Source organism: Typopeltis vanoorti, chromosome 21 (genome assembly GCF_054136105.1).
Source record: "Typopeltis vanoorti isolate ZY-2024b chromosome 21, IOZ_Tvanoo_1.0, whole genome shotgun sequence".
NCBI classification, from domain to species: domain Eukaryota; kingdom Metazoa; phylum Arthropoda; class Arachnida; order Uropygi; family Thelyphonidae; genus Typopeltis; species Typopeltis vanoorti.
Window position 1 is genome coordinate 35,441,362 of NC_143569.1, and position 20,017 is coordinate 35,461,378.

General features: G+C 34.4%; 1 protein-coding gene across 1 annotated transcript in view; it reads left to right on the forward strand.

The window, feature by feature from the left end:
- Positions 1 to 20,017, forward strand: part of LOC150094736 (cell adhesion molecule Dscam1-like) — a 298,945-nt gene that overhangs the window by 260,458 nt on the left and 18,470 nt on the right. Inside the window, exon 19 of the mRNA XM_090411654.1 lies at positions 12,083 to 12,244. Within this exon, the coding sequence (XP_090267780.1) occupies positions 12,083 to 12,244 (162 nt within the window). The remainder of the gene's footprint in view (positions 1 to 12,082; positions 12,245 to 20,017) is intronic.

Below are 20,017 nucleotides of genomic sequence, written 5' to 3' on the forward strand. Positions count from 1 at the left end.
CAATACATGGGGAGTAGTGAGGGGGGGAAAGGCACACACTTGGAAGTTGTCTAAGAGTATTATTAGTAAGGGGGGGGTGGACTAGGTTTATTACTTGGAGTGTGGTGAATGAGTGATGTAGTTGTGAGCACCCCAACAGTGAATATGATAGGTATTGTGTTGATGTGATGAATAGAGGTCTCCTGCAATGAGTATTTTTGACTCCCATGGAGTGCCCCATATAAATAATGTTTTACTCTCATCTCTCTTTTTAACAATCTAGATTTCTGAACCATATAATAGTGGGAATGGCCATTTTGTAAAATTTAAGTTGTTTCTTCTTTTTTTATTTCTGTATTTTTTATAATACATTTTTTTATGTATTTTTTTCATCTATATCTTTAAGATATGTTATTATGCAGCCTAAATAATTAAACTGTCACCTGTTCTATTATTTTATTTTCTATGACTATATTTGATCTAAGAGGATTCAACCTTTAAATGCCACGATTGTTTTCCTTTATGAAATTTTTACATTGTATTATTGACTTTTTAATTCATAAACTGATTTTTGACAGTCATCTTCATTGTCTTATAATATAATCTGATCATCTGCATATGTTGTATTGATAACAGTTCTTCTGGTTAACTAGATACCTTGTTTTATTGTTGTTTTCCATATCTTATTAATTTGATCAACATATATATCCAATACGGTTGGCGATAAACTATATTCTGTCTTATACTTGGATTAATTTCAATCTCTTCTGTTAATTTATTACCTAATTGTAACTGTTTGTGTATCTTTATATAAACTTTGTAAATTGCAGTATTTCTGTCTTTTATTCAAAATTTTTAACCTGTATTTAATAAACCCATTCTTCTGTTATTTACACAATTATCTCCTTTCTGAAATATAGATATAACCTTAGCTTATGACTAGTCTGATTGAACCTCTCATTTCCTCCAACAGTTCTTTACTAACTTTAAGAATCTTTGATATAATGATTCTCCACAATATTTCCAAAGCTGTCTATTTATGTCATCTAATCTTGTTGATTTTCTATTTTTGTTACCTTTGTTTTTTTGGTTTTTCCAATCTATTGGTTGTATATCAGTATTATTTTCTTCATTGTCACTTTGTATTAATAAATATGGGTCATCACACCTTAAATTCTTATAATGTTCTATTCATTGTTTATCTTATATTATGTTGATTTGTGCTGTATCTCTTAATTTATTGTTTAATTTCCTTAATACACTGGTGTCCAAAACCTAAGGACGAACACTATTTCTGAAGATTACAATCACAAATTCAGACGAATCAGTTTGTGGCAATTTCTAGTGAGATTTCAAGCAGAAAGTGGGTACACATTCAAATGGTCACGTACTCAACAGGATAAAAGGCAAAAGGCTGTGCTAAGCGAATTCGTGTTTAAAGGAAGCTCTTTTCATGAAGGAATAAAGTTGCAAACTTGGATATCTTGTAATATTTTAAAGACATCATCTAGATGATTTCAGTCAGGGAAGAATTATTGGAAAGCTTGAAGAAGGTTGCAGAATTACTGATGTCATGTTGCAGGCTATCTGTGCAGCAAATTGACAGATTGGGCCATTATAGGTCAACAATCAGTGATACCATATTGAGATGGACTTGCAAGAAGTTAGCTGTAAAAACTGCTAATTAAAAAGCTGCTGTTGGCCAATATGTTGAAGGTGGAATTCTGGACATTGACTGGAACACAAATTTCTGTTTCTATACCTATGTTTCCTTACCATGGAAACATAGGTTTCCAATATGCAAGTCCCTTATTAGCCGAACCAACATGCAGCATCCTGTACAGTGGGACGTGGAAGCTTGGAAAGCTGTTAATGGAGTGATGAATCACTCAACACTCTTCATATTGGAGGTATAATGGAATATTTACAGCACTAAGAAAAAATTAAAATTAATTTTAATGTTTCCAGTATTTCTTCTCAGTCACTGAGACATCTTCAGGGATTACAAATAACTCTTGTAACACACACTCAAATACAACATACTAAGTGAAACACATCGGTGACTCTAAAGTCCTATATAGGTAGTGCACCCTCTATGGGCATTTGTAGGTGACCTAGGATATAAAGTGGGATCTATGATAATTGATGTTTCCCACATTTTGGGAATTGTTTTGTGCAACCATATTTATTTAAATTTGATTGATTTCTGAGTGCCACCACGGATTCTAAAAACAGTCTTTCTTATTTGAATTTACTATGGTCGAGCATGGTGGTTTTTCTCCAGGAGATCCTGTGGGTTGTATCCAAAACATGGTCTGCAAGGCCTTGACCATAGTCGCGATTGCAGATATATGATTTGTGTTCTAAATGGATGGTTGCTGATCTACCTATCTGTCCAAATTAAGCCAGCTTGCAGGAATAGGGTATTTTATATACTCCAGGCACTGAGAGAGGAGGGAACTGATCTTTGGTAGAATGGATAAGGGTAGCAAATTTACGGTGGGGCTTAAATGCTGTGTGGAGGCTGTACCATTTTAAGAACCTGGCTATTTTTTTCTAATGTGCCATGGATGTAGGGTATGGTGATGGCATTTCTGAAATCCTTTTGAAGAGATGGGGGGGAGCCAAGGAACTTGTTATTTTTTAATTTTGTAATCACTGTAGCCATTGGAAAGGAAGGCGTTGTGTATGTGGTTCAGTTCGGTTGAAAGGGAGGTTCCACTGGAACGAAGATTGTGAGCTGTATTGGTTAGAGAGTTTTAATAATGCCATATTGTTGAGCAGGGTGGTGGTGGGAGAGTTTGTGAATGTATCTTCTTGTGTAAGCAGGTTTTCTATATAAAGTGAAGGAAAGGTTGCCATTAGGAAGGTGTATTACTAAGGTGTCCAAGGAAGGGTAAACAATTTGTTATTTTCCTTTTCTGTTGTAAACTGGATTTTTGGATGTGGGCTACTGAGGTGACCGAGGAAGGAGTCTAATGTGTCTGGGCCATGAGGCCAAATAGAGAACATATCATCTACATATGTTAGCCAGATAGGTTTGGGAGAGTCTACAGCTTGGTTTTCAAAATTTTCCATGTAAAAATTAGAAATGAGGTGGTGAGCGGGGAGAGGGGGGACTCATAGCAGTTCCCTCTATCTGTTTGTAAATTTTGTTCTTCCAAGAAAAATAACCAGGATTGATGGCAAAGGAAAAGAGATGATCTAAGATATTACAAGGAAAAACGTTTTTTAAGAGTGTTAAAGTTTCATTTAAGGGTATATTGGTAAACATTGAGGTGATGTCAAAGCTTACCAATATATCTAAATACAAAATTAATAGCAGAAAAACTCACGTAAAAAGATTTCAATATAATTTTCGCCTGTGTGTCACAGCATCTTCAGTACATTTTAAGCTCAAATTAAACAATAACTGACAATTCCAAAAAAAAAAAATAAAAATTATATATACAATATAAAGTTAGGAAAGATTAGCTGAATTATAAAGTACTATCTCCCATAAAGGGGATAGATGTAAACCATCAGATCTGTTTAAGTAAGGTGAGTGAAGTAAAGTTTCACATGTTTCTTTATAAAGCCGTTCCATGAGAAACCGACTTTTGTGAAGGACGCTTGTCTTTTTCCAATGAACTCTATGTGTAGTGATGATGGCATGTTCTGCAAGTCCAGACTATTCAGTTTCAAGATATTGAATATAAGACTGGTGTTCTTCTAGCCGAATAGAGGCGGATCTTCCTGTTTGTCTGAAATAAGATAATCCACAAGAGCAAGGAATCTGGTAAACACCTGGATAATTAAGATGTGGAAGCTTGTCCTTAGGAGAAGTGAGAAAGGTGGAGATTTTTCTGAATGGTCGAAAGTATTCAGTGGTTTTAAAACTTTTGCTATACGTTCACTAATGCCTTGTATATAAGGGATAGGAATGCACGTTATTTCTTCTGTATTTGAAGAGGAAGACAAACTGCTCATAGCTCTTTTGATGAATAAATTCTTATATCCATTAGATAGAAAGGAAGAAGTAATATATTGCAGTTCTTTCTGTAATAGATTGTCTGAAGAACAAAAGGAATGGGCACGATGAACCAGTGTTTTAATAGTTCCTGCCTTTTGACTAGGATGGTGATGAGATTCAGCATGGATATAATGGCCTGTATGAGGCTTCTTTCTATAGACTGAGAAATGTAGGTTACCATCTGGTTGGCAAAGAATTAGAAGATCTAAAAAGGCTAATTGCTTATTTGATTGTACCTCTAGGGTAAACTGGATCCTTGGATGAAGTGTATTTAACTTAGTGAGAAACTGTTGAAGTTCATCAGAAGAGCCATTCCATAGTGAGTAGGTCTGGGAGAAATGTTGTCAAAGATACATTGTTCAAAATGTTCCATAAAGAAGTCGGAGATAGCAGGAGAAAGAAGATTGCCCATTGCTGTTCCTTCAGTTTGTTGATACAACTTATTTTGAAGGAAAAATAACCAGAATATATTACAAAATCAAATATTTTTACAATGTTTGCAGGAAATTCCTGTTGCAATAATTCAATGCTGTCAGATAAAGGAACATTTGTAAATAAAGAAACAATATCTAAACTGATCATGATATCAGAAACGTCCAAATGAAGATCTGAAATTTTATTTTTGAAATCCAAAGTATTTTTTATATAAGTATCAGTTCTTCTAGTTGAAGAAGTGAGAAGATTTCATAAAAATTTTGAAATTTTGTAAGTTGGACAACCTATGTAATCTACAACTGGCCTCAACGGAATGCCTGGTTTATGAACTTTCGGAAGACCATACAATCTAGCTGGACGACTGAAGAAGGTTTTAAGTTTTTTCTTTTGATCTTCATTCAATGTAGATACATTATCAATAAGAGAATTGAGTTTCTTCAAGTGATTCCCGGTAGGATCTGATGTAAGAGACCTATAAGTTGAATAGTCGCGGAGTAATAGACATTTTTCTCTTATATTTCTTCCTATCTTGAATAACTACAGCCTTCCCCTTGTCAGCTTTTGTAATAATTAAATTACGAAAGCTGACAAGAATTATCAGAAGAACTGATACTTATATAAAAAATACTTTGGATTTCAAAAATAAAATTTCAGATCTTCATTTGGATGTTTCGAATATCATGATCAGTTTAGATATTGTTTCTTTATTTACAAATGTTCCTTTATCTGACAGCATTGTGCTGAATCTCATCACCATCCTAGTCAAAAGGCAGGAACTATTAAAACACTGGTTCATCGTGCCCACTCCTTTTGTTCTTCAGACGATCTATTACAGAAAGAACTGCAATATATTACTTCTTCCTTTCTATCTAATGGATATAAGAATTCCTTCATCAAAAGAGCTACAAGTAGTTTGTCTTCCTCTTCAAATATGGAAGAAATAACGCGCATTCCTATCCTTTATATACAAGGCATTAGTGAATGTATAGCAAAAGTTTTAAAACCACTGAATATTTTTTTGTTGCCTTTCGACCATTCAGAAAAATCTCCACCTTTCTCACTTCTCCTAAGGACAAGCTTCCACATCTTAATTATCCAGGTGTTTACCAGATTCCTTGCTCTTGTGGATTATCTTATTTCGGACAAACAGGAAGATCCACCTCTATTCGGCTAGAAGAACACCAGTCTTATATTCAATACCTTGAACCTGAACAGTCTGGTCTTGCAGAACATGCCATCATCACTAGACATAGAGTTCATTGGAAAAAGACGAGTCCTTCACAAAAATCAGTTCCTCATGGAAAGGCTTTACAAAGAAACATGAAACTTTACTTCACTCGCCTAACTTAAACAGATCTGATGGTTTGCGTCTATCCCCTTTATGATTATAAAGTACTATGGGAGATAGTACTTTATAATTCAGCTAATCTTTCCTAACTTTTTATTGTATGTGTATATATATATATATTTTTTTTTTTTTTTTGTTAGGAAATTTATTGACCTTTTTAGTTATCTTACACTAGCTACTTAGGTGACACTTTTTGGAATTGTCAGTTATTGTTTAATTTGAGCTTAAAATGTACTGAAGATGCCTATTAAATCTTTTTATGAGTTTTTCCATTATTAATTTTGTATTTATATGTCTGCTCATGGTTTGCCATTATTAAAACCAATATATCCATATTATTTAGAGTTAAATTATCACTCAAGATTTTGAAATGGATACAGTTTTTTATATGGGATGCAAGTCCAGTGGGGGGGGGGAATAGTCAGATAGTTATCTAGCTGCTTTGACAGTTTGTAGAATGGTGCACCAGTGGCATCTATAGGTCTTAGAGAGGGAATTAAGTCTGTGGATTTTTTGTAAACCATATATCTTGGGGGGGGGGGGGTGAGAACTGAAAAGTTGGACTTTTTTGTAATGTCCAGCGGTCAGGGGGATATTTTGTTAAGTAAGTTTTTTAATTTTTTTAACTTGCATTTTTGTGGGATTATGCTCTAGTGAGATGTAGGTAGCGATCTCTGAGAACAATCTCCATTTTTCGATTATAATCTGTGGCATTATCCTTATCACCCACAAACCTGCATCCAAGAATCCAGTTTATGATGGAAAAGGAAAATAACAATAGTTTACCCTTTCTAGACACCTTAGTAACACACCTCCTTCTTCATGGTAACCTTTCTTTCACTGTATATAGAAAACCTACTCACACAGGCAGATACATTCACAAACTCTTCCACCATCCCCCCGGCCATGTCTTCAGAAGGATTTCAGAAATGCCATCACCATACCCTACATCCGTGGCACATTACAAAAAATAACCAGGTTCTTAAAAAAGTACAGCCTCCACACAGCATTTAAGTCCCACCCTAAACTTGCTACCCTTATCTGTTCTACCAAAGGTCAGGTCCCTCCTCTCTTGGTGTCTGGAGTATATAAAGTACTCTGTTCCTGCAAGCTGGCTCTTCGCACACACAGGTAAATCAGCAGCCATCTGTTTAGAAGAACACAAATAATACATCTGCAGTCACGACTATGGTCGAGGCCTTGCAGACCTTGTTTTGGATATAACCCACAGGATCTTCTGGAGAAAAACCACCATGCTCCACCATAGTAAATTCAAATAAGAGAGACTGTTTTTAGAATCTGTGGTGGCACTCAGAAATCAATCAAATTTAAATAAATATGGTTGCATAAAACTTCCCAAAATCTGGAAAACATCAATTATCATAGATCTCACTTTACATCCTAGGTTACCTACAAACACCCATAGTGGGTGCACCACCTAGATAGGACTTTAGAGTCACCCATGTGTTTCACTTAGTATTGTTGTATTTGAGTGTGTGTGTTACAAGAGTTATTTGTAATCCCTGAAGATGTCTCAGTGACTGAGAAGAAATACTGGAAACATTAAAATTAGTTTTAATCCTTTCCTGGTGCTGTAAATATTCTATTAAACCTCCAACCTAATGGAGACATATCATTGGACATAATGGAGACACCATATCCTTATAGCACTTAAGCCTCAACACATGCACTCTACTGAGCAGATGGACAGGTATGGCAGATGCCCAGTTTAATAAATGTAATAAAAAGGACTATATTAATAGGAGATCTTAATGCGGATACATTAAGATCGCCTATTAATATAGTTTTTATTACATTTATTAAACTGTTTTGTAATTTCTTATAAAGCTGTACAGAATCCTCTTTTTTTCCTTCTTCAGAGGCATAGACTCCTATGATATTTAAGTAAGCGAACTATGAAATTCAGAGTGACTGTGTGACAGTATGTTGCTGATTTGGTCTCGGACCTCACAAGCATTGAACTCCAAGAGATATCTAAACATTCTGGACAATGCAACACTTCCTACTTTATGGCATTTCTATGGAACTGACCATTGTCTCTTTCAGAAGACAGTGCACCACGTCATAAAGTTGCTGCTGTAACTGCATGCTTTGTGGATGTGAACGTCACCACACTTGACTGGCCTCCACAGAGACTTGATCTTAATCCTATTGAACATCTGTGAGATGAATTGGAATGAGATGAATTTTTGGGATCAAGGGATGTCCACTCCACAACAGTTCAGGACCTTATTACATGCCTATAGGAATAATAGCCCATTGATTGCTATTGTATGCTGGTGGAAAGTATGCTCCATAGGATTGCTGCAGTCATTTCACTGAAAGGAGGTTTACATCTTCTTAAGGTAGGTGCAATGGCTGTTTGTTCCTTACACCAGGTGCCCATTGATTTCTTTCCAAGCAGTTTTTTGAGAAAAAAAAATATATTTATATATATATTTTAAAATTATTGAAAATAGTTCTTGACTATTATTGTTCATGCAAATTTCTCAATATTTGCCTAAACATTTGGAATTGAATTATTTCCAACTCCATTGTATGCTTTTGGCAAGTATACTCCATAGGATTGCTGCAGTCATTGCACTGAAAGGAGATTTACATTATGCATTAAGATCTATTAAAATAGTCCTTTTTATTACATTTATTAAACTGTTTTGTAATTTCTTATAAAATTGTACAGAATGCTCTTATTTTACCTTTTCCAGAGGCATAGACTCCTATGATATTTAAGTAGATTCTGTTTGTTTTTAATTTAACTGTATAATTTGGTCATTTACAGAATTATACTTTTGTATTCTATTTTTCCATTTATTATCAAATAAAATGGCCACTCCACTAGAAGCTCTGATATGTTGGTTCACTCCACTATATAACATAGTATAACCATCTACATCTTTTGTTCCCTTTAATTTCTTTTTCGTTTGTTATCATGGCTATATTAATATATTTGGTTTTCAGTTGTTTGACAGGATACCATATGGAATTCTCTTATGTAAACTGCAACAAATGATGATATGAAACTGGTAATAGGGATAAAAGGTTGGTTAATGGACAGATACCAAAAAAAGTAATATACGGAGGAGCAGAATCCAAGAGAATGCAGGTGACTAGTGGTGTGTTACATTGCTGTGTGTGTGTGTGTGTGTGGATCACTGCTGTTTAATTTGTACATAAATGATATAAGAAATAATTTGAAGGGAGATATTCAGTTGTTTGCTGATGATGCAAGGTTGGGTAGGTTAATAGTTAATCAAGGTGATGTAGAGAGCTTGCAGAATTATCTAAAATAGGCTGACAGTATTGGCAAAACATAATGGATGGGAATTTAATGTGGAAAAGTGTAAAGTTATGCATTTTGGGATACAAAGATTACAAGCTGTATTCCACATTGATGGAATTATACACCAGGAAGTTGAAGTCAAGGATTTGGGAGTAGTAGTAGATAGAGAGTTGAAGTTTAAAGGGCATATTGTTAAATTAGCTGGAATAGATCACAGAATCACTTAGTTATTTAAAAATACACTAAGAAGCAAAGATAAGAGAGTTATCATTCCTCTTTATAAAGCCTTGATGTGGCCACATCTGGATTACTGTGCTCAGGTCTGGTCACCTGGGTTTCTCCGGCTATGAGGAAGTGGTGGAGAGTATCCAGAAGTGAGTGACTAAGATAGCGAGTAGTTTTTGGAACTTATGAAAAGGAATGGTGAAATGATAAACATTTAAGTTACTTAAAGACTTTTATAGGACTGATGCAGGGGAAATGTTTCAACGATAGATCTTTTTTTTTTTTTTTTTGCTTGTAGAGTAGTGAATGAATGGAATAGGTTGCGTAGGTCAATTTTGACTGCTTTGTCTGTTAATGGTTTCAAGGAGAGGTATGACAGATATTGTGTTGCTAGTTTGGGTGTCCTACGATATGTCTCATCCTTTTTTCTTTATAATCCATTGTTCCTATCTGATGAATTTTTCAGGTAAGGTATCTGAATTAGAGATTTTTTATTTGGTAAGGTAACTAGCCTTATGCAAAACTCCAACTTGGAGGATCAAGGTATCCACTGCTAGTAATAGTGTACTATAGGTTTATCTATGGTACACTGTTAATGTACTGTGAGTGGACTAATGAGTGGAAATGTGTTGTGGGTGGGATTTACATTAAAAAAAATAAAAAAATACAAGGCTACTTTTTTTTTTAAGTGTAATTTCACTTAAAAAAAAAAAAGCAGCCTTGTATTTTTTTTTTTTTTTTGGTGTTGAAATCAAATGTGTAGAAATTAATATTTCTATACATTTGATTTCGACAATGCACATAGTTAGAAAGACCTGGGTTCAAATCTGTCTATAATGTGAAGAACCTTTATCGTGTCTTTTTCAACTGAATATAAGTTAGTCAATTTCATACGGAAGTGGCAGTTTTTCCTCCTAAAAATTTAGGGGTTTTTTCATGTTGCAAAACAGGCAAACAGGTCATTGAGCCTTACATATGCAGGAAAGTGAGATGAGACGTTTCCATACGTATAAGAATTTCACAAATGATATGTTTAGTGGAAATGTTTGGATCAAAAGATTAAAAATAGTAATATAGTCAAGGAAATGATGCATAGAAATCATGAAGATTATCGCATTTGGCATTTCTTATAATGTCAGATATCATGTGAATGTGGGATTGTTGCTTTATAGGAAAAGAAATCAAAACTAGGTTGTGATCAGAATAGTCTATAGTATTAAATGAATTATTGGGGAGAAAGATTGAGTATTTTGAAAGTTATTAGGATTTTAAGGTAGGCATTTGAATAATTTGTGAGAGCAGTGAAAGCAGATGTCTCAGTATTTCTACTTGCTGGATCAGTACAGTTGAAATTCTTAAAGTTCGATTAGAAAAAAATTAACATTTAAAGAAATAATGATAGAGACTTGGGATGAACTTGATAGAATGAGAGAAAAGAGATTTTTAGCCAAACAAGTTCAGAAAAAAAAAATTCTCATTTAGATACCCAGTGACTTGATGGGTAGATAGTGGAATGAACATATGCACAAATATCATCTTTCAGACAAAAAGAGTTTAATGAGTAATTGGGAAAAGTGGAGATGATTAGTAAATAAAGAAACTAAGTTTCTTCTGGGAAACTTAGCTTCTTAGGGATGTGGCTTGGCAAAATAGAGTGAATAGAGTTCTGAACTGAGACCATGTATATTTGTAACCATTGTAACAATCGAGACCATGTGTATCTGGAAAATTTTTAGGAGGTTTTGCATTTATCAGAAACAGATATCATGATAGATGGCTTTCTCTCTTCAGATTTCTCCACCAATTCATAAATGTCCTAGAGCTGTATTCAATCACCCACCCTTTTTTTCTCCTCTACATAATGGCATTCTTACTGACTGGAACCTGTTCATTTTAACTGTTAAATGCACTCCATTTTTCCTGTTTGTTTGCAAAATTTTGAAGTGCTAAACATTTCAAGCTTCATAACTAGTGCCATCAGTTTACATCAGTCACTCATACTATTACAGCCACCACTGCTATCCTATGCTCCCTTGAGTTCGCTACAGTAAGTCAGTTGTACTATTCTTTATTGGTGTGAGGATAACCTAGTCATCTTGAATGCTACGAAAGACAATCCTGCCTTTGTTCCCCCCCTCCTTTAAAGCCAAATGTAGCAACATTCACTTTTCATTTGGAAAGACTTGAATTGAGATCCCTTCTAGAATGCAAGGACCATTTTACTTCAGACCGTATTTTGTTATACCAGTAGCAGCATCTTTTGTTATAACTATTGTAGTAATCCTTCCCATAATACATAACATTATACATACCTGTAAGGATATGTGCTTTGCATTATGGGTTACTAAGGCAAGTGATGTGCGGTCATTAGCTTCTATATACAAGTTGCTCCAGTCCTGAAAATACTTTGAGTGCAAACTTTGTTTGCTTATGCTTGGGTAAAGAATTAAACGAAGTATATAATTTCTTGCTATCTTTAATTTACAGTAGTCTTTTTTTTTTTTTTTTTTTGTCCTGGCAGGAATGTGCTAATTAGATGACTGTATTTATTATACAAATTGCACGATGTTCTCTAATTTGAATTTATATGGTTATTCATCCTACAAAATAAAAGGCATTATTTGTACATCTCCATGAAAGAAACTGTAAGTAGTTGAATAGACTTGAAGTATCACTACCAAGTGGCCATTCTAAATAAATTTCATGCATTCATTCTAGTTGTAAAATACATCTATGAATGCATACTTTTGTGATATTAACTGAATTCTTTTCTGAATTACAGAAATTTCAATTCCGTTTGCTGCTACTACTAGTAATACACCATTTTACTTCAGACCGTATTTTGTTATACCAGTAGCTGCATCTGTTGTTGTTATTATAACTACTGTAGTCATTGCATGGGTATGCTACAAAAAGATGACATTAAGGCAAGAAAGACTTTTAGGTGAGAATAACTTTTGAAAATTATATTTCATTTTGCATTGCATGTTATGTACAGTTTTGTATTTAACTTTTTGATGCCATGAATATTAAAGATATTTTTCAGATGTCTTCTCTACTAAATAATAACATGTGAAATTCAACAGTCTCACTCACAAAAAAAAAGTGAGGCATGGTACTAGACTGATACTCTGTAGATAGTGCTAAGACAGACAGCTTGGTCACCTCCACTTACAAAGAGGGGAAGGCAACAAATCTGATGAATATTAGTGTGCTTTAGTTAGCTAGCGGGGAGAGGAAAATGAACACAGCTGGTTCAGTGAAGGAAAAATTTGTTCTTCTCTCTCTTGGTTTCAAAGTGAAGTTGCTGGAAAATGACACTATTCCTCCAGATGGCAGGTAGTTAGTTCAGCTGGACTCTAACTGATGGCTGAAGTTTCAAATCTTTCACAGAGAGTGGCGGAACTTACTTGGCTTACACTTGACATTGAAATTTATCTCCCTCTATAAAGACGGTCAATGGCATTCGTGTCCATATCAGGATTTGATTGAACCTGCAGCTTTTGGTTTTAGAGTGGATACAATAACCAACTGTCCAGGAATGCTGAATTTATGTGTAAATGCAAAAATAATTACTTTAATAGCAATCATTGTTTGAGCTTTTGAACACAATTGTGTTTAATTGCTTTGAAATAAAAAATAAACACAGAACACAACATGCAATAAAAGGGTTGTCATAGAGTTAGACAAACTGCATTAAAAATACACAGGTGCTATAATTCATCTTAAACCTAATAAAAAATTAATGCTGGTATATTATTAAAATTTACATTATAACAGAATGAATTAGTTGATCTTATGATTACAAATCATTGTCAATATAGGCGATTTTCTCTATACAATTACTGACCATATACTGTATGCCCACAGATGCGAGACCCTTTGACATTTCTGCTCATGTCAGAAGAAGATGAATCCATTTCGATATTAGGGTAATCAATGTGTTTCGTGGGATGAGTGGTTATTATTATATGTCAGAAAATTAGCTTTTCTTTTATGAAAATTCTAGTTCTTAAAGTGGTAACTATTTTGCTTGTACAACAGTTGGAAAATTTACGTATAAAGCATGTGATTTCGCATGTTGGTGAGCACTTCTTACATCATTTGTCTTTCTCCCCTTCAGCATGAATTGACTATTTTTGGCACATTGCTAGGCTTAGTTCTATGAAGTATGGGCATACAATATTTTCTTATATCTTTACTTCATTTCACAGATTAAAGTTATGTTACTCTTCAATCATAATAGTAAGCTAGCAGCAAAAAGACATATCACTTGTGCACTAAAAGCAAATGAGTAAGAGTGGAGTTGTTTATAATATAGAATGCTCATTGTCAAATAGCATCCAGGATTTTTAAAGAGGTTTTTGTGACACCATTAGAAAAGTATTTTGTAGTTTTTGCTTGTTTGGCAGGTTTGAAGTTTATACAAGGAAGTGTATGAAGGAGAAAGCCTCACTTTCCAGATGCTCAGGCTGCTATTTCTTTCCAGGAGAAATTGGTAGTTATTGTCGCTCTCATATCTCCTTCAAGTCTGAAACTCATCACGGCAGGGACCATGCTAAATGTTATTCATGCTGTACCTAGCATACCTCTCCTTAAACTCATTAATCAACAAAAAAATCGCAACCTAATCCATTCATTTGTAATGCTATAGGCAAAAAATTTAGTCCCTGCACCCTTGCTAACCACACTCTTACATGCCTTCTAGCACTATCCTAGAAACTAAGAGTGCCAGTAGTATGGCTTTCTTTTTGTCCTTATCATATTTTGAAAAACTTTTTTGCATCAGTTCTGTTTCTTAGATTGCTCTTTTCTGCTTGTAATCCACATAACTTCAATCTATCCATATTTCATGCACCAATCACTGACTCACTCACCTCTGGATTCTCTCCATCACCTCAACGAAACCTGTATATAATAGTCAAAATGTAGCTGTACGAAAGCCTCATAGAGAGGATAACTTCTCTATCTCTGTTTCTCGGTGTGACCTTCAACATTACTTGAATCTTTTGATCTGTTTTGTCACTTTTGCAATATGTCCTTTGAACTTCAACTGCCTGTCCACCATCAGTCCCCCCAAATCTCTAGCCTCATCAGTTTCTTGTAGTTAATTTCTTGTGAGTGTGATACACACTTTGTAATGCATTTAAGGAAAATACAACTTACCCTTCAACATTTTTATCATCATCATCAAATTCCTGCCTTGTACCCTCAAGGGGGTGAACAGGGTATGATAGTACTACATGAAAAATTTAGATCATTACTAACTTCCTATCTACAATTTTCCTCCAAATCAGTCTGTTACTTGTCAAGACTCAAACATTATCAGATCTTATATTTCTATCATCTAAGGCCTTGTTCTTCAACCTGTGGTCTGTGGAAATTTCCTGGCAGTCTGCCAAAAATTTTTTCATCTCTCAGGAACAATGCTCCAGCCATGTATGTCAAATTTTCTAACCGCTGAGCAGCAGCAGATGTCGCACCAGCAAAAAATTGTAATTTTATAACATTGGATTTAATAAAAGAAACATAAACCAATGTAGATAGTATTTCAGTCTTAGCCGTCAGCCAGTCTTCAAAATATTTCTCCTATTTTCTCGGTCCACAGGTATAAAAAGGTTGAAGAATGCTGGTCTAAGGCACTTTTGTACTGTATCAATTCACCTACATCTTGGTCTTTTTTCTGCTAACCTGGCAAAGAACACTTGTTTTGCTAATCTATCCTCTCCCATTTTGTTTAAGTGACCATACCACCTGAGATTATCTCTGCTAACACATTCCTGGATGCTGACAATGTCACGTTCTTTCCTAATATCCTCGTTTTTAATATGATATTGCCATTGATGCCATCTGTTCATGCTCCTAATCTTTCTCAGGATTCTCATATCTGCAGTCTGTAGATATGAGAATCCTGAGATTCTCATATCTACAGACTGCAGATATGAGAAGTAAAACACTTGACCAAAGATATGAGAATTCTCATATCTTTGGTCAAGTGTTTTACTTCTGACCCAGATGACTCTCAGATTCATAAGTTAAAATTGACTTGAATACTGTCTTGTATACAGCTAATTTAATGTTTTGGCTAATTTCTCTCTTATTCCATATAAATTTATTCAGTTGACTTCCTACCATACCAGCTTTGTTGATTCTGTTTTCTATTTCCATATTTAATTTACCATCTTCAGTAAAAACTGTGCCTAAGTAGCTGGTTTTACTTGTTCTATAGGTTCTTCATTTTCAATGCTTCTGCTTGTTTTCATTGTCTTTGTCTTTTTAACGCTGACCTTCATACCCTATCTATTACAACAGTTATTAACTTTGATAGGAAATCTTGCAGACTTGTAGTGGATTTATTTAGAAATATAACATTATCTGCATAAAGCAAAGAGCTGAGATTAGCATCTGCAATTTTGATATCATGTTTAATACCACTTTCCTTCATAATGTGATCCATATAGGTAATGAATAAGAGAGAGGATAAAGTACATCCTTGTCTGACATCAGATTTAACATTAAACCGTCTTCCTGTACTTCCTTCAGTTCTAACTGCTGATTTACTATTCAAATAAAGACTAAGTATTGCTTGATATAATGCCCCATCGACACCATATAACTGTAGCATATTGCATAGCTTCTCTTAGCACCTTATCATATGCCTTTTCCAGAATGACAAAACTTAAATAGAGATCTTTGTTATATTCCCATGATTTCTCAACTGCTGTCGTAAAGTGAAGATCTGATCCTGAGAGCCTCTATTTGTCCTGAATCCAGCTCGTTCTTCACCAAGCTTTTCTTCCACAATTATTCTCAACTATATGGGTACTATGAGAGCTCTACTCCAATCATCGGGAATTTGTCCCTATATAGGCCTTCTGAACTATGCAGTGCAACCACTAAGACTTTTAAGACACGTAACTTGCACCATTGGTAACCTGCTCCCTCAGTTCCGAGGGACTTCTAACTTCTAAATAAAAAAGAAAACATCTGAAACTAAACTATAAATCAAATATTGAATAAGGTTTGTATCCCAGGATATCACATTATATATTACTTATCCTCAGTAACAATTTCACCCATTGAGAGAGTGAGTCTTCACACACCTTTATTATCAAAAGAATTTTTTGTAAATTCAAATATATTTGTATATACACAAATACGAGAGTAGTCTGAAAAGTTCTTGGCCTAGCAATGAAAAAACGAATTTATAATTTCAAAATTATTTTTATTTTTCAACATAATCTCCCTTAAGACTAATACATTTATTCCAGGGATGCTCCACCGCTATTATCCCATCCCTGCAGTGGTTCTCAGTAAGATCTGCAAAATACTCCTCTACAGCTGCAATCACCTCTTGATTCAAAGAAAAACCTGACCAGTGAGGAAGAGTTTGTTTTGAGAAGAGACAGAAGTCAGAGGGAGCCAAATCTGGGGAATAGGGTGGATGTTCCAATAATTCATAGCGGTTCCCTTAATTTTCCCATTGCCAAAACAACTTTGTGGGCAGGGGCATTCCTGATGAAAGATGATTTTTTTTTTCTTCTGTAAACTGGGTCTGTTCTTACGAATTTCTTCATCTAGTCTGGTTAAAAGACTGGAATAATATTCCCCGGTTATTGTTTTACCCTTGTTAAGATAATTAATAAACAAAATGATGCTTTTTTTCATCCCAAAACACCAATGCCATGACCTTTCCTGCTGATGGAACTGACTTTGTCTTCTTCTTTAGTGCTGAGCAGCCGGCTTCTGTCCACAGTTTTGACTGCTGTTTGGATTCTGGTTGTAATAGTGAATCCAAGTCTCATCGACGCAAAAAATCAGTTTTATTCTTGTTAAAATGCTCCAAGCACTGTTCAGAGATTTTGTGCGAGTACATTTTTGATCTGCTGTGAGCAAGTGTGGCACCCATCTTATGCAAAGCTTTTTCATTTGCAATTCTTCATGCAAAATATATCCTACACATTCTTTTGAAATGCCTATAGTCTCAGCACTTTGACTCACTGGTCATCCAATACCATATCGTGCACTTGATCAATAATTTTTGGTCTTACATTTTTTGGACATCCTTCACGTGGATCATCTTCAAGGCTGGTATGGCCACATTTTAAACTTGGCAGCCCATTTCTTAATTGTCGAAAATGAAGGAGAAGAGTGCCCATAAACTTTTATGAACTTCGGATGAATTTCTTTTGCTGTTAAACCTTCTTTTACAAAGAATTTTATACCTCATGATACTCAATTTTTTTCCATTTTCAAGGGAATACAGACAACATTTTTGCTTCAGACAGTTATATTAAACAAAGTACTTGATAGAATAACTTGCAATTTCACATGGATACTTATGACAGATGTACCAACTTAGAAAAAAAAAATCATGTATCTATGGTTGAGGCCGAGAACATTTCAGACCGCCCTCGTATATCACCAATTTGCCGAGCAACTCTACTTTCTTCAACTATCGTTGAGAATATCAATCGCAGCTGGCAGAATTAGGTCTTCTCCGATAGCGTGGGATTTTTTGCACCTAGCTGTTTTATATGCAACTTTGTAAGAAGCTAATCAAGATTTTTAATGCTAGATTTTTGCTTTTCAAAACATTTGTTTGGCAGCAAAGACCTCTCAAGGTTTGTTAACATACTTCTTATAAAGTGTTTTTAAATGTGTTTTAAGTTTATTCAGTTTCATGCTATCAGCCACCAAAATTTTCAAACAAATAACATACAGCGGGCTTTCTTCATCATTTACTTCTGTCTTTGTAAAACCGAAACCTAAATATTCTGCTGTATACTTTCTTGATTTTACTTTTGGAGTGATATTCTGTGAACCTGAATTTGTTGATGTCAAAGCTCCACAGTCGTCAGATGCCCACTTACATCCAATTAAAAATTTATCCATTTTTCTACACTAAAAAAGATTGTTTTTATACCATGTATCACAGTTGTTGGGAATAGGAGTAAAATAATGGCGACCATCAACTGCTCACTGTTACTGCTGTCTTGCCATTTCAAGCCTTATTTATACTCTCAGAAACATTTCCAGAACATTCGAGACTTCCCATGATGAAATCGCGAAGTTTCCGAAAGACCAATACGATTTAACGGTCTGTGCAGTGATGCCAGATCTGTACAATTTTAGAAAGATTTGATGATATATTTAAATATGTAAGAATATTTAAAAATTTTAATTTCTAGTTTTTTTTTTTTTTGCTAACTTTTATGGGTTTTGTCAGTGTCTCAACACAAGAATTGCAAGGTGGGGGGCACACACACATGAAAGAAGGTTGAGAAACACTGTCATAAGGTCATAACTGGTCTGGGTAGTAGCCCTTCCTATAATGCATAATATTATGCATATCTGTAAAGATATGTGCCTTGCATTATGAGATACTAAAGGCAATTGTAGCCCACTTGTGAAGTTACTTCATGTGCAAACTTTGTTGGCTTACACACTTGGATAAAAGATGAAACCAGGAATACAATTTCTTGGCATCTTTAACTTATACTTTTATGTAAAAGTAGTTTTCTTCCAAAATACTGTTTATTCAAGATGCCATTTTCTGCTAAGCCTGAATTGCTCAGGTTCAAAATACTGGATGCTGTTAAAGGCTTTCTTAATAAAGGGTTCATTAAAGCCATTTTTCTTAAAAACAAATCTGGTATAATTCGGTTCTCACTTTAAAAGGTCTTCAGTCGAATAAATATTATGAGTGTGATGTAATAAGATTTAATGGTTCCAACCTTTTCACTAGAATATTGATGAGAAGTAGCATGGATATAACAATCAGTGTGCTTCCTTTCTAAAATCTGAAAATTGTGAATTCTTGAATGAATTATATTTAATTTTGAAATGAATAGTTTTAAATCTGATGGCGAACCTTTCCGTATTGCCAAAATATCTACATATCTGTTCCACATTGTAGGTTTAGGAGAAATGTTTTTAAGGAGATCATCTTTAAAATGCTCCTTCAAAATAAATGTTAATATCAGGAGAAATCATGCATTGATTGGCATGAGTAGGAGAGGCAGAACTACCCATAGCTGCTCCTTCAACTTGTTGGTATAATTTGTCTTGTACACTGAGTAGATTACAAAGTCAATAAAATAATAAAATGTTTGCTAATATCAGGAGGAAGATCTTGTTTAAGTAAATTAATAGTATCTGTCAAAGGAATATTTGCAAGACATTTATAAACCAAGTGTTCCATTAAGGCCAGTAGAAGATTGTATTGGATGCCCCACATACAAAGTTTCTAAATACTTGCCTGTGTTATCTTCATTTACTGGAAAATATGCTTCTCACAAGAACCTTCAGATATTTTGTTTAGTTTTGATATTGTATCTCTTTTCACAATCATTCTTTATAATCAATAGTATCTATCAGTTATATATATATATTAATTATTTTGTAATTTAAAAAAAAAATAATTTGGAATTTACTCATCTGTTGTCTTATTGATGTTGTAGTGGCACTTTTTGAAATTGATTCTTTTATTTCTAAATTTATTTTGTGTACAATTGTTGTTATTCTGCTGAGGATACCTATGATACTTAGGCAAAAAGAAAGAAAAAAAAAGCCAATTTATTTCATGTAAGTTTAATTTCTGCCTTTAATTTTCTGAGGAGTATCGCTTGTTTTGAGTGAAGAGACAAGTAAAAGCTTGATGAATCAAAAGCCTGTCAATGATTGAACCATACTGGCTAAAATATGTTCAAGATAT